This window comes from Pteropus alecto, unplaced genomic scaffold, assembly GCF_000325575.1.
Source record: "Pteropus alecto unplaced genomic scaffold, ASM32557v1 scaffold155, whole genome shotgun sequence".
Taxonomy (NCBI): Eukaryota; Metazoa; Chordata; class Mammalia; order Chiroptera; family Pteropodidae; genus Pteropus; species Pteropus alecto.
In genome coordinates this window covers 108191-122053 of record NW_006438113.1, presented here as the reverse complement: position 1 = coordinate 122053, position 13863 = coordinate 108191, and the positions used below count along the sequence as shown (strand labels likewise).

Here is a 13863-nt window from a genome sequence, read left to right as displayed (position 1 = left end):
TCTCCACTAGTGTCTCCCTGAGGACAGGAGGGACATGAGAGTTAGAAGGGGGTGTTTGTGACATTGGCCTGGCCCAGTGTTTGTGACATCGGTCACCTCCATCAGGAACAGTTGCTCTTATTATTCCTAGGAGCTATGCTCCTTGGAGGAGGCTTGGCTGATTCCTGTGCAGTTTCTATGCCACAGGCCCCACACTACATCACTCATCTTTCTTTGTTTTCCATTTCAGGCTATTCCTTTGCATTTCCTTTTGATTATCTTACTAACTATGGGGTGGGCGCTTGATGTAGAAAATGAATCACAGAGACAGTTCTGATCTTGAGTAAAGATGTTTGGGTGGTCCCCTTACCCTTTCATTTGTCCCAGGGCTCTTCTCCATGTTTCATTCAGGACCCAGGTGTGCCTGACCATTCATTTCTCCAACATGACCCATTTTATTCAACATTTATTGCAGATAAGGAAACCAAGGCTCAAAGCAGGATGCCCACTGACACACCTGGAGGTGTGATGGCGAGAGCTTGGGCTCTCTCTGGGCGTACCAGAACCTGGACCATGGCTCTGTCACTCATTGATCCTGTGGCTGAAGCAAGTCCCTTCATCACTCTGAGACTTGTCCTCTTATCTACAAATGATGATGATATGAACCTTGTTGAGATGTGGTATGGAGTAAATAGCGGGAGAAAGGCGAGCTTGCCTGCACAGAGGCTGGCTCATATAAGAGTCAAATGACATTCATCTCCCAATAGGATAGACCCCATAGGTCCAACGGTTGAAGACCATTTCTGTGGCCTACCAGTCCCCTTCGCTATTACACAGGTTCTGCTAGAACTGGCTAGTAAAGGATCTGCATACAGAGCCAGGGGTCAGGAAAGGGCATATCATCCAACTCTGTTCTGATGTAGTTGAGGGAAATGGGACCTAAAGAGGATACTGGATTTATCCAAGGCCACTCACTGATTAAGTAGTATGGCTGGGAGCTAGTGCCACTTTTCTATGCTCTATAGCAGTTTATGTCTCATGGAAATTATCTGTTCCTTAACTGATTAGTTAAATTTGCTTGTAAAGTCATTAGGGCCTGAAATATTCTTGTAGATTTTTAACCACAATTTAAATTATTATTTTTTACTACTTACAAAAGTTTTTGTTATATATATATATTCATTCTGTCTATCTTTTCAAATGTATGGGTATAAAGTTATATGTGGGTTTTTATACATTTATCTATAAATTTCTATGTAGGAGTTTTTAATGCTAGTATCACTATTGGAAACCGTTTTTGTTTTAATGACATCTACAGAGAGTGATCTAAACTAAAAAGAAAATATTTGGCCAACTTTTCACAATACTGACTAAATTTTCTTAAATGACAAATTTAGGCAAAATCTGAGGATGGGCTTCATGTATGTCTAGATAAGGGGCTATAATAATGATTATGCACTAATTAGCCTGCTAAGTGTATCTCCATCATGAGGCTGATATCTTAGATGGGTCAAAGTGATCATTTTGACTCAGCAGTGCTTTTGTTCTTCTGATGGTGGCTGATAGTGGTGGCTCCATCTAACTGGAATGGTGAAAAGGAATAGAAATGTCCTCTACATCACAGATACCATGTATGGTTAAAGGAATTCATGATACTCAGCTGGAACTGTATGTTGGGAAAGTCATTCTGTAGGTGATACTGCACTAGCTGGTTTGTGCCTAGCTCTCCTGTTCTTGGCAAGACTGGCTGGAAGGCCTAAACCAAATGAAGAATAATTCCATCCTCCTTTACCCGGCCTATCTACTACTCTATTCTGAAACATCTTAAAGCAGAATGTCTTTTTAACATGTTGTAAACTATGTGTTTCTTAGAAAGTGCAGTCAACAATAGACATTTGTAGAATAACTAGAGACTTGACTTACTAGCCAATGAAGACTCAGGATACATTTTTCATGATTTGACTTCTGTTAATGAAATTGTCAAAGCCTCAATGTGCATTAATGTCTAAAAGAGCTATTTCTCTCAAAGTTACAGCGCAGTGATAATCACTCTGCATTTTCTCGGCTCCAGAATTTTCACTAACTGAAATCTGGTTAAGTAATCCACTGGAGCCCATCCGATTTATCTCCTTAAAATTTTACTGCCAGGACTACTTAAATTTAGATTTAAATGCTACACCTCAATTCCTGCTAAACTATTTACTTTTATTGACTCTTCAGATATGGTTCCTTCAGCAAGGATTTGATGTGTCATTTTCAATGGGGGCAATAACTCAAATGCAGAGCCAGCTTTCTGGGTGCCATGTACAGGGGACTCAATCATCTGCTCTCTGCTTGCCTCCTGTGCTCCCCTTCAGACCCTTGCTAGCTACATTGAACTTGTTGCTGATCTCTCTACATACCATGTGGCAATGAATGCAAGAGTGTGATGCTCACTGGGAAGGAAGGGATGAACATATGTGACTTATGACATTGGTCACAGCACCCAGGTATCCCAGTAATGTCTCCGTTTCAAACTGGTGTGAGAATTGGAAACTCATGGCTTACCATGATCATGCTGCTGAGGGTCTTGCCATACATTTTCTGGAACTGACACTTGATAAGATTTAAGTCAATCTCACTCCTTGAAACGATGTTTCTTATCAGGGTCCCATCGCGTGTCCCTGCTCCCTGGTTAAGACACAGCAATCAAGGATCACTTTTTACTTTTCCAGTCCATTTGTGTGATGATGGACAAATCTGTGCTGTAGAGTCCAGGGGCTTTCACAGGAATGAGCCTGCTTCAGCAGGTGAAACACTAAGAGGGATGTATTCATGGCTTAGGGTTTCCATTCTCTTAATCTCTTCTCCCTCACTGCTCACATCTCCTCCCTTATCAGAAGCCAAATGCTCCAAATTGCAATGTTTGGTTTGCCATATGAGATTCTAGATACAAAATACTCACTGCTCCAGAAATAAGACTTCCCCCGAGGGCAGCAACATTATGAAATTCAGCTTAACTTGCTAATTCACAAACAGCATCTTCCTGCTCACTTTTATCCTTGACTAGTCTCATGTCATACAGAGCCACAAGAACAAAGAAAGCTCTTGGCTGCTCTCATTTCCTGCCAGGAGAGCTTGGTGTTCTGACTTCAAGTGGTGTCAGCAACCATAAATCAGAGAAGGTGGCCACTGACTTTTGTCTTGGGGAATTAATTTGACTGTTTATATCTCAGTTTGGTTCCAGATACCAGAAACTCCCTCTGATACTAGTGGCTTGGACATCTTTGGCTAGTGCAGCCTATTGGATCACAGGCAAATCCAGATTGGCACCCAAGCACATGCAGGAAAATTGAGTTGCTATGTGTGTCAGTCTCCATCTTGAATGCAAAGGGTTCCATGACTTCCTGGAAATCCTGGCCTGTGAACTCAAGGAGGCCACATGGTGAGATAAAAAGGACAATTGGACAGGTTTGGGCTCAAATCAAGACTCTGACACTTACCAACTGTGTGACTTTGACCACAAGTCTTAGTTTCATCATTTCTAGGATGGCATTTACGACTTGGGCTTCATAGAATTGTTGTTGAGTTCAGTGCAATGAACACTTGTGAAAGCCCCTGCTCAAATGCAGCTTTCAGGAGATGTGGCTTCCCTTCCCCAGACTCAGTTTACCCTCTGAGAACTAAAACTGTATGATCACAAGAGGTGGGGATAAGAGAAGACCCAAAAGTCTTCTCTTAGAAGATGGTGGTGGCTCTAAGCAATCTGGCTTTGCAGTTGGTTGTGCACAGGGCTAAAAGTAAGGTGGCAGAATTCAGAACAGTTACCTTCATAGCATAGTAAAGACGTTCTGCAAAGTAGCTGTGGAGGTTCCGGGTGCATTTCACTGAAAACAGGAAAGCTCTGTTAACAACTCTAGGTGGTAGGCAGCATTGTGTATTTGTTTGTTTATGTCTTGTCTCGGGTCTTAAGGGTCGACATTATGCAAGTCTTGGCCTATTTATTTGTGCCTTCACTAGTTCCAAAATTAGAGGCTTTGTGTCAGACAGGGTGGGACAGGGAAGGGAGCCTGGGTCACTGGGCACAAGTACAAAGGCCCAGAGCTGGCAGGCAAAAGGATGAGGTGTGAAATGCACTGGAGCCTGCAGGGCTGGTCCATCAGAACACGGCTCTGCCCAGGGAAGCCCCTGGGTTCTCACACTACAGAGGCATCTCTGTCAAGAATCCAGCCACTCAGTTTGACAGAGGAGCCATAGTTATAGTGACCACTGGCCTCAGAGACCCACTTCACATGTCACTTATTAGCAAGGCCCCTGCGTTTGAATTTTCGTGTGATAAGTGGGCTCAGCCCTGGAGCACTAATGCACCCAGGGGCATCTGGCCCAGAGAGGGGCCCCATGTTTGCTTTCAGAGACACAGCATTTGGGTGAAGTAAGCTGATGTTTTAGTTCAGGGCACTAGAAATAGCATGGGCTATGAAGTAAGTAGGTGTTCAAGTAATTCTACCTTGATGACACTGTGTGACTGCATTATTTGACCTCTCTGTCCTCCTCTGTGAAGTGGATGATGTGAGTCTTCAAGGAGAAATGGATAGGAAGTACTTAGCACAGTAGAGCACTGTACACTTTCACTTTTCCCTGCCTAAAGATTTATTCAGGAGGTTGTTCAAACCAGATCCAGGGCATGAATTGGAAGCTGAGATTAGAGCAGGGGGCATGCTTAGTTGCTCTGACATAGATTGGATTTTATCACAGCAGTCCGAGCCAGCTGGGGAGTATCAGATGTTCTGGTCTACCCCTAGAGATCCAGATACATCATAGAAGTCCTCTGTCTGCTTGGCACTAAATGAGGACAGCCTGGTGTAGAGCTGAGTGTCCCAGCCCTGAGACTCTGACCTTGACTCCATAGTCGGAGGGAGGAGAGGAAAAATTCCACTGTCCCTGGGCCTCTCTCTTCTCTCTACAATGACTTGTCTTACCACGATCTCAGCTTTGGACCCCAAAATGTGCTCTTGACCACTAATCACTCACTTTAGACTCCAACTACACCTCATAATTTCTTCAGACTGAGGCAGACATAGGTCCTTGGCTAAGGTCCACATAGGTAACTTTCTTTAGGGCTTTACAATCATAACCAGAATGTTCTCTGTGTGGCTGCTGAGAGTGAGCACAGGCCTGGGGTCTGGCAAATTCTGCAAATGTGTGCATATGCACACACATTCACACACTCACATACACTCACATACTCACACAGCATGGACACTACATGAGCAGCACAGCGAACAACCAATGGCAGAACATAGCACACTGAAGACACTGGGTACAATTGCTAAAGTGAAGGGAACATGGTGAGAGTGTGAGGTGGGTGGGTGGGAGTCTCCTAAAGATAAATATAAAGACCTAGTTGCTTACTATGACAGCCCTGGGCACTGCCCCACTGCAGACACAGGACCGAACTTTGTGTCTTACCCACTGTGAGCATGGCCTCCTCCAGCGAGCCATGGGTCTCATTCTTGATGCTGTCTTCAATGCTCTTGTTGGCTATTTTTTCATATTCCTCAAATACTGTGGAGAGAGGGTTTCTCTTAGGAGACATGTGGATCTCAGCATGATGTTCCTAGACACCCAGATCAGAGACTGCACATTAGTGTGCCACCCCTGACCTCCACTTGGACCAGGACTTTTTGGCTCTCTCCCCAACTCCAGGACTTGACAAGGCTACACACTGGACATTCAGCATGAAGGGAGAAGCCTTGTGGCCAGGGACCCCTCTGTGGCCCTGACACTTCCTCCTCCCACCCTTCCTGGTACCTCTCATCAGGTGTGTGGCACTGCGTGTGCACAGGATGGTAATGAATTTCATCTCATCGGTCCCTTGAATCTTCTCGCCTGCTGCATAGAGATCCTGGTATTGGGACACCCACAACAAGCCAGTGAAGGAGAGCAAGGAGATAAGGGACAGCCCCTATCCAACTGCCAGGTTGACATTCTCTGTTTTATCCTCTCTTTGATAAGGAGCTCACTATTTCCAAGTGGTTAAATTCTTCTCTCAAGAATCAGGCCAGGAGCTACTCTAAGAAGTCCCTCCACCATGAGGCTTTGCTCTGCCTCTGGGTACCTCCAACCACTCTGCCAGCAGCCAGACCTATAAAGAGCTGAATATACACATCTGGTCCTCAGAGGCCCAGGTTTGTGGGCTGATCTTGACAGGATAGATCTTCAGCAGACACCATCTCTTTCCTGTTCCTGAGTCTCCACAACACCCTCACTGTCCTCCTCAGATACCAGAGGGTAAAGGCTTGCAGAGAGCTGAACTGGGTGCCAGATTAGCATCAAAGAAAATCCCCATGAGTAGAAGGGTTGGGTGAGGATGCCAGGGATCTGTCCCTGGAGTCTAGATGGCAGAGGTTGGGTACAAGGCAGAAGTTGCTGAGGGCGTAGCCTCACCTGTGCATCTTGAAGAGCCAGTCCTGGGTCCACAAAACCACTCACATCATCCCTGCTGCCCTAAGAACAGAAGAGGCAGCCCCATGAGGTCAGCTGGCTGACCAGAGAAGCTGGAGCAGAGGGGATAGCTGGGCAGGAGGGCAGGCAGACCTCTGCTGCTTTTTGGCCATGAGAACTTCAGCAAGTCAGTTATTATATCTGAAGCTCATTTTCTTCATGTGTAAAATGAGAGTAGTAAGGACCACCTCTTAGGGAGTTGGGGGATGCAGTGAGCTAAGGTAAGCAAAGTACCTGGCATGGAGCCTGATGTGAAGACCTGCTTGTTGATTGGGCACTCTCCTCCTACTTCTGGGTTCCCTCATGTGGCTACATTAGAAGAGGTATGGGGGCTCTGCAGTGAGAACCCTCCAACCACACTAACACATCTCTAGAGGGCACCGGCCGCTGGGGCTGTACCCCACCCCTGTCCCCACCCCCTCTTCACCCCCCTTTAGTAGTTATTTAAGAGCTGCTCTCTGGGGTGGAGCTTTGGAATCTCCCAGACAAGGGGATTCCAAGAGCCTGGGCTGTAATACCTGCAGGAGGCATACCAGGATCCTCTCCAAGTAGCCGCTGGTGTCTGCTTGGATGTCTTCCTCTAGGCTGGTCCCATAGTCTGTAGGGGAAACAGGACCATAGAGCAGTCTTGCTTTCCTCTCCCCATGGCCTGATTTCCTCCCCCTGGCCCTGTCTCCCACACTTCTCTTGATTAAAGCCTTCCAAGAAGGACAAGTCCTTGACATGAAGAGTGGACACTGCCCAGGTGTCTGAGTGGCAGAGGCTCCATCACTTGATGATTGTTAAGAAGTAAGAAATGAAACAGACTGCCAACCTAGGTTGAAGAACAAAGGTAGGCCAGGACAGAGAGCCCGGCCCTGGCTGTTGACTGAGCTCTGTTTCATTTTGCTGTTTGTCAAAGCCAGAGCCTCTTTTTTGGCAGATGGTTCCTTGTGGAGGACAGGCTGGCCTCAGTATGCCTTGCATCTTGTAGACTCCCTGATAGCTGGCCTGTAGTCCACAACTACCTCCTTTTCCTCCAGTGCAATAGAGCCCTGAGTTAGCCTGTGCCCAGAAAGGAGGAGCCTGCCCCAGCCACTAACATAGCCCATAGTCTACAGTGCTACCATGCCCTCAAGGGGCAGAGAATTTAGTGGGTCCATGCCTTTTCTCCCAGCAGCCCATGGGCTTAGGGAGCTTAGAGATCCACCTGAGTTACTTCTAGTCTCATCATTAGGCACAGGACTTGGCACACAGTAGATGCTTAGCACCACGTGTGGAAAAGCCCAGACAGGGCCCAATCCAACGTGGCCTAGTACACTGATTGTTCCTTGTCTCCTACCAGGCTGCCAAAAATTGTGGCCATTCCCAAGTGAGCCTTTACCTCAGGTTCTGCACCCTTCCTCTTTGCAGGTTCCTTACCCTCCTCATATGCCTTCATTATCTCTTGCAATTGTTTCTTGGTCCGAGAAGCCAGGATTTCGATGATGACACCCTCCTTGGTCCCTAAACCCTGTGGATAATAACCTCAGTATGCTGGAGAGCTCTGCCTGGGCCCTTCTGACTGTTCACACCCTCTTTAGTCAAGATGCTTGATTCTCTCTTAGTCATCGGCAAATGCAAAAGGAGTGGTGGGAAATAATGGGCAATCGAGGGACCAGGCATGAGACTACAGAGGCTAGTTTCCAGTTCCTACACACCTGGTTTAATGATATCCTCAGAATTACTGATTTTGGCTTCATCATGGCCATGGGGCAGCAGATGCTGGTCAGTCCCATGTTTGGTGGCAGTCTGAGCATCAGGCTGGAAGCTTGCTACTCTCAGCCAGGGCCCAGGTGACTACTCCAAATGGTGACTGAAGGGGAGCTCAGAGCTCCCAGCGCCAAGCTCTCCTAGGAAAGGAGTCCCAGGCATTGCTCCCCTACCCAGTCCTCATAAGCATTTCTGCCCCCACTCCGTTGCTTAGTTACCTTCATGGCGTCATGCAGCTCCTTGGCCTCGTATCTGTATTGTGGGTACATGAGGGCCACCATGAGTTTCTCAAACTTGCCACTAAGCTCTGACTTCAAGGTCTCAGTGAGATCCTAATACAGGAACAAGGAAGGGTGATGATCTACATGCTGCACTCATCCATGTGCAGGCAGCAGGATGGTGGTTGTGCCCAGCGGCTCTGGCTAGATTCCCACATGGCTTCTGCCATGTGCTGGTCCTGGCTGGGATTTCTTGGGCCAGCAACTTAGCTTCTCTAGACATCACTACACTTACCTGAGAAATGAAGATAATGGTACTTCTGCTTTATATCACTGCTTAGGGGATTGGTGGAGAGATGCTTGTGGCTCGACTCAGCTCTCAGTATAGTACTGGGCATATCAAAAGCCCGAAGTACAAGTTTGTCATTGCTTACCATCAAGCTCTTGTCACTTAGCTCATAGGTACTCAATAAATGCATGAATGGATTAAGGAATTTTTCTCACGTGTCCTTTTCTAAGGGTGCTTTCTACAAGAAGCCATAAGGCCACACCTAGATGATCTCTGCACAACACAGCAAAGGAACACAGGCCTTGTGAGACCTAGATTTAGGTCCCAGCCTTGTTGCTCACAGACTCTGGGATCTTGGGCAACTTAACCTTTTAGAACATCATTTTCCTCTTTTGTTAAAAAGTATGCTCATTGATTTCTTCCATGGACTATTTGGGCTTTATCACTCATCGCCCTTTGTTAAATCTCTAAACTAACAATGTGTACTGATGGAGGAGGCTTATGGCAACCATGGCTGTGCAAGCATCTATTTCTGTGTTTACCTAGCACTCCAATGCCTGTCTCCATCCTGAGGGAGGTAGAAGGTGGGAGGAGAGAAAAAGATTCAAGCTGAGGGCTCTCTGCCCTTCTAGTTTCTGTGAGGAGGAAACTTCAACATGAGACTGCTCATGCCCCAGGATAGAGCAGAGCTCCACCTGTGTCTTCCCTCTCTCACACAGCGCATGAGAAAATTAAGGGCGTTCCTGGCTAAGGGACAGGACAGGCAAAGCATAGAGGCAGGGAAATAGCTCAAGGATGGGGTCCTGGAGAAAACATGAAGGAGTGAAGTGAGTGAGAAGCTGGAAAAGGGAGGTGGGCCAGACTTCAGAAGACTGGACACCAAGGCAGGGTGTGGGGAGCCATAAGTAGTTTTTCAGATAAATTACAGGATGGTTAGTTAAATTTGAATTTCAGATAAATAATGCATCTCTTTTTTAGTATAAATATGAGAAAGGAAATGGTGCTTCAGCTTCTCTGATTTAATCAGTAATCAAGAGAGAATGATGAATTTTCCAAAAATTTCTTTCTAAGGCATGAACCATGGGGGATAATCAGGTATATGACTTACACATTTTCAACACAAAAGATCAATGATATAGATAACAGTATTTGTTCTTTTTTACATCCTGATAAAAATCACCTTAAACAATTTTAAAGTAATTTAATTGTTTCCAGATCCTAATTAAAACTTTCCGATGCCAGTGGGCACAACAATTCAATCTTATCTTTTCTACACATTCCTTCCATTTGACGTCTAACTGTATGTACCCTAATTGAAACTTCAAATGCATCAGATGCACTTTTCACTTACTCTTCTGTCTACAGAAGCACCTCCCACTTTCCTGAAGTTAGAGCACTGTTTTAAAGCTTCTTGAGGCTCTGCTCTTCCTCCCTTGAGCAAGGCCCTAGATAACAATCTAATATTTTCAAAGATTCGGGTTCTTTCTGTTGACAAGTATGTTCCATATGCCACGTGTTTACAGTGGGCTGGCCTCCAGAGATGGAGCTCATCCATCATGGACCTCCCTTTCAGGCTGTCTCTGGCAGCCACAGTTCCCCAGCCCCTCATTAACCCTACGCCTCCTCCACCCTGCCAGTGTCCCCATTACCTTGCCGAACTGAGCTTTGAAGGACTTGGCAATCTGCTGCCGCTGTGTGCTGCTTCTCCTTGTGAGCACATCGATGATGGCCTGCTCATTGGTCCCTGCAGGGGTGTATAGCTTGAGCACCCTCACTGCCCCCAAGGGGGCTGATGAGGACTGGAGAAGAGGGAGGGCAGCCACTTGGTGGCAAAGCACTGGGGAACATACCTCCTGGGTAGCTTCAAAACCTGGTGATTCTCAGTATAGAGAAGACAGCTAGACAGAAAATCCATCTGTCCATTCCTCACTTCCATTGCCTAGCCCCGTATGATCTGCTCTAGATATTGCCTGGGGCCTTTAGCTTTATCAGCGAGACCTCCTGTTCTGACCTCACTTATGTTGGTGGCATTGGGGAAAGGTCGGGACTAAGGGTCCAGAAAACCAGATCTGAGTCCTGGTCCAGTATCCCAGTAGCAAACTGCATCATCTCTGTATCACCTCTATGAGCTTCTGCTTTCTCCTTTGAGAAGTAGAAATAACACAGGAAACAGAGGACACAAACATGCTATCTAGGCTTGTCTAGGAATGGTAGCTCTTGATGATGTCTCAATTTATTGTCAGAACCAGTTAGGGGGTAAATCCCACCTGGGGTGATGGCATTAGGGCTTTTGGGGCTAGGCTGTCCAAATCTCCCTGATCACAGGAATTTCCTATGTATAGGAATGCAGATACTAGAGATGGGCAGGAGGCTGCTCTCTGGCCAGGGGAAGTGGGGCAGGGGAAAAGCTGCAGAACCTGTGTGCTGTTGCCTTCTGGGCCTCGTTCAGCCCCATAAAACTTCCAACATCATCCCATTCAACTTTTATAGTGACATGCAGGGTCTAGAGATCTTGAAGTCATTTATGAGTGAGAAAGCTCAGACTGAGTTGGGTGAAGTTGCCTGCACAAGGACAGGCAGGCACATGCAGCAGATGCTCCTCTCCCCACCAATCCCATTACTCAAGTAGGCACAACCGCCCTCCCCCTATTCCGCCTTGGGAGTGTGTATAGACCAGTGCTGGGGAAGGTAGGACCTTTGTGATTTTCTGGGTGCTGGAAGTCAGTCTCAGAGGGTTTTGGGAAGACCCAACTCCTGGGCTGTCCCTGGCATCTCCTCTCCAGGGCTGTGAGCAGAGGGGTCTTGAGTGCAGCAGGCAGAGCCCCAGAGAGTCATAGCATTCCTGGGGCGAGGCCACAGATGCCCACTCACCGATCCCCTTCATGGCTTTGTAGAGGGTCTCTGCATCGGGGTCTGGGTTGAAATGGGGGCTGCCTTTCACTGATACGCCTTCCTGTTCAATCTGCAAGAGAATCCAGGCTTTCTCAAAGTGGGAAGTCGCAGAGGGCATCCCAGGCTCTTGGTCCACTTTTCAGCCCACCCTAGCAGGTGAGCACCAGCTCAGCCCTTGTAGGCCCAGTGGCTGAGCCTCCAGCTCCTCCTAGCCCTGCCTGGCTTGGCTCTTCCTGACTGTTTATCTGGGTGAGGGAAGGCCTGAAGAGTTCTTCCTGGTCCAGGGCTGCAGCTTCTGAATATGACAGTTTCCAGCAGATATGTATTGAGGAAAGTGTGCCTTGGTCTACTATGCACCAAGTTGCCATATAGCCCTCTTACCTCAGGGCTGTAGAGGCCCCACATGCCTATTAGCCACCCTGGCCAAGGGGAGGCTTGTCCTGCCAGCTCAGACCTCAGGCTGGAGGGAGGGGTCTTCTGAGGAGGAGAAGTGAGGCAGGGCCAAGCTGGTCAGCAGTCTCCTGTCACCCTGAGAGATAGAATCTTAGCTCTCAGAGTCAGTACCAGCCCTGGGGGTGGGGGTGGGGGTGGGGTGATAGGGTGGGGCTTGCAGGCTCCAACAGTGCAGGCAAAGACTTTGAAGGTGGCCACCGTGGCCTTTTCCAGAGCCATCACACTGTGGGGGCAGCAAGAAGAGGATCTAGAGCATTGATATTACCTTTGGTGTTGCCGGGAGGGAAGAACCAGGGAGATGTCCTGGGATTGTGAGTGGGAGCGGGGTGGCTGGCCTAAGAAAGAACCAGCAGGGGCTTGGAGGTGGACATCCCTTAGAGTTTAGCAATGGTTTTATTGGGGTATCAGGGCACATATACCATGTGTGTTCCCAGCCACACTCTTGTCTTCAGAAGGGTCCTACCTGTACCTGCAGTTTTCCTTCCCTCAACCTTCTTGCCAAGACTGTTCTTGGATCTTTCGTGATGAAATTCCTGAGGGTGTCAGAGATTTCTCTGGGGTGATGGGAGCTTGGGAGGAGAAATGGGGCCATTGCAGGGTATGAGTACAGGGGAATAAGAGAAAGGGAATGACGCTGCATTTTTTGGGAGGGGGTGTTCCTGGGGTTAGGCGGACCTATGGAGTGCATCAGCTGTGGAGGAAAATTATTTGATAAATGAGGGCACCGTGAAAGACTGGCCTGCCTGGCCTGGCTGTGAGGAGTTGCTGGTTCCCCTGTGGGCTCTGTGGGACTGTCATGTCTTCTTCACAGAATGCCCCCTTGGTTAACAGGCTGGTACCAGTCAGAGCCACCGCTTGCACTGAGAAGCCACTAGAACTCCCTTGCCCCTGCCCTGGGGTATGGGTTCTAGATCAGGCTAGGCATCTCCCAGTCAGTACCATCTGAGGGAAGGCAGCAGGTCCAGCCACCTCAGCCCCTTCCAGCACCACTGACAGGTAGCAAGAAGGGACAACTCCACCAAAGCTATAAGGACAACAAGCAAGTAGGGACAGGCTTCACAGAGCTCAACACACTGCCTTGAGAGTGGCAGATGATACTGGGAAGCCAGACACGGTTTGAGCTCAGGCAGCCTTCTTCCTGAAAAGTGGGTACTTATAAGAAGATAGAGTGCCAGGACACCCAGCTGAGCATCCTGACAGCTCAGGGTCTTTGCAAGTCTACAGGCTTATGGGGGATAGAGGGTTAGGTTTAGAAAGAATTGTATAATGTTCTGAAAATTATTAAATAAACCAGATAACTAAAGTACCTGGGCCCTTGACTTCCAGATCTGTAATTCAGTGCTTGCCTAAGGGCTCTTTAGAATTTTGCCCTGCAGAATTTCTTAGATGCTCAGGCATCTAAGATGCATATGAATGGTCCCTCTTAAGTATGTCTTTTTGGGAGAAGGATGGTAGAGGAGTGGAGGGAGATTGGAGATGGGCACTGAATTTGAGGGAGACTCAGAGATCTTCCAAATGGAAGAAAATTTAGTCCCATTGTGTTTGGTGTCCCACTAATCTGTTCACTTATTCCTTCTATGCGTCCCTAACCCGCTCATCTGCTCTTTCACCTACCTATTCACCAACCTACTCATTCACTTATCTATTCATCCATTTTCTACCCAGACATCCAACCACTCCATCCTCCTCCTTCCTTCCTCCCTCCTTCCCTCCCTCCCTCCCTCTCTCCCTCCTTCCCTTCCTTCCTCACTCACACGCACGTGTGCACACACACACACACACACACACACACACACACACACACACAGACAGTGGTAA

General features: G+C 47.7%; 1 protein-coding gene across 1 annotated transcript in view; it reads right to left on the bottom strand.

Annotated features, from left to right (window-relative positions):
• Nucleotides 1-2: 2 nt before the first annotated feature.
• LOC102890336 (annexin A8) overlaps nucleotides 3-13863 on the bottom strand; it is a gene marked incomplete at its 3' end in the record, with an annotated part of 17350 nt that continues 3489 nt past the window's right edge. Inside the window, exons 2-12 of the mRNA XM_006915620.3 lie at nucleotides 11572-11662; nucleotides 10350-10444; nucleotides 8412-8525; nucleotides 7864-7954; nucleotides 6981-7060; nucleotides 6406-6465; nucleotides 5770-5863; nucleotides 5428-5523; nucleotides 3787-3845; nucleotides 2527-2649; nucleotides 3-17 (exon numbers count right to left, since the gene is read on the bottom strand). Of these exons, the coding sequence (XP_006915682.1) occupies nucleotides 3-17; nucleotides 2527-2649; nucleotides 3787-3845; nucleotides 5428-5523; nucleotides 5770-5863; nucleotides 6406-6465; nucleotides 6981-7060; nucleotides 7864-7954; nucleotides 8412-8525; nucleotides 10350-10444; nucleotides 11572-11662 (918 nt within the window). The remainder of the gene's footprint in view (nucleotides 18-2526; nucleotides 2650-3786; nucleotides 3846-5427; nucleotides 5524-5769; nucleotides 5864-6405; nucleotides 6466-6980; nucleotides 7061-7863; nucleotides 7955-8411; nucleotides 8526-10349; nucleotides 10445-11571; nucleotides 11663-13863) is intronic.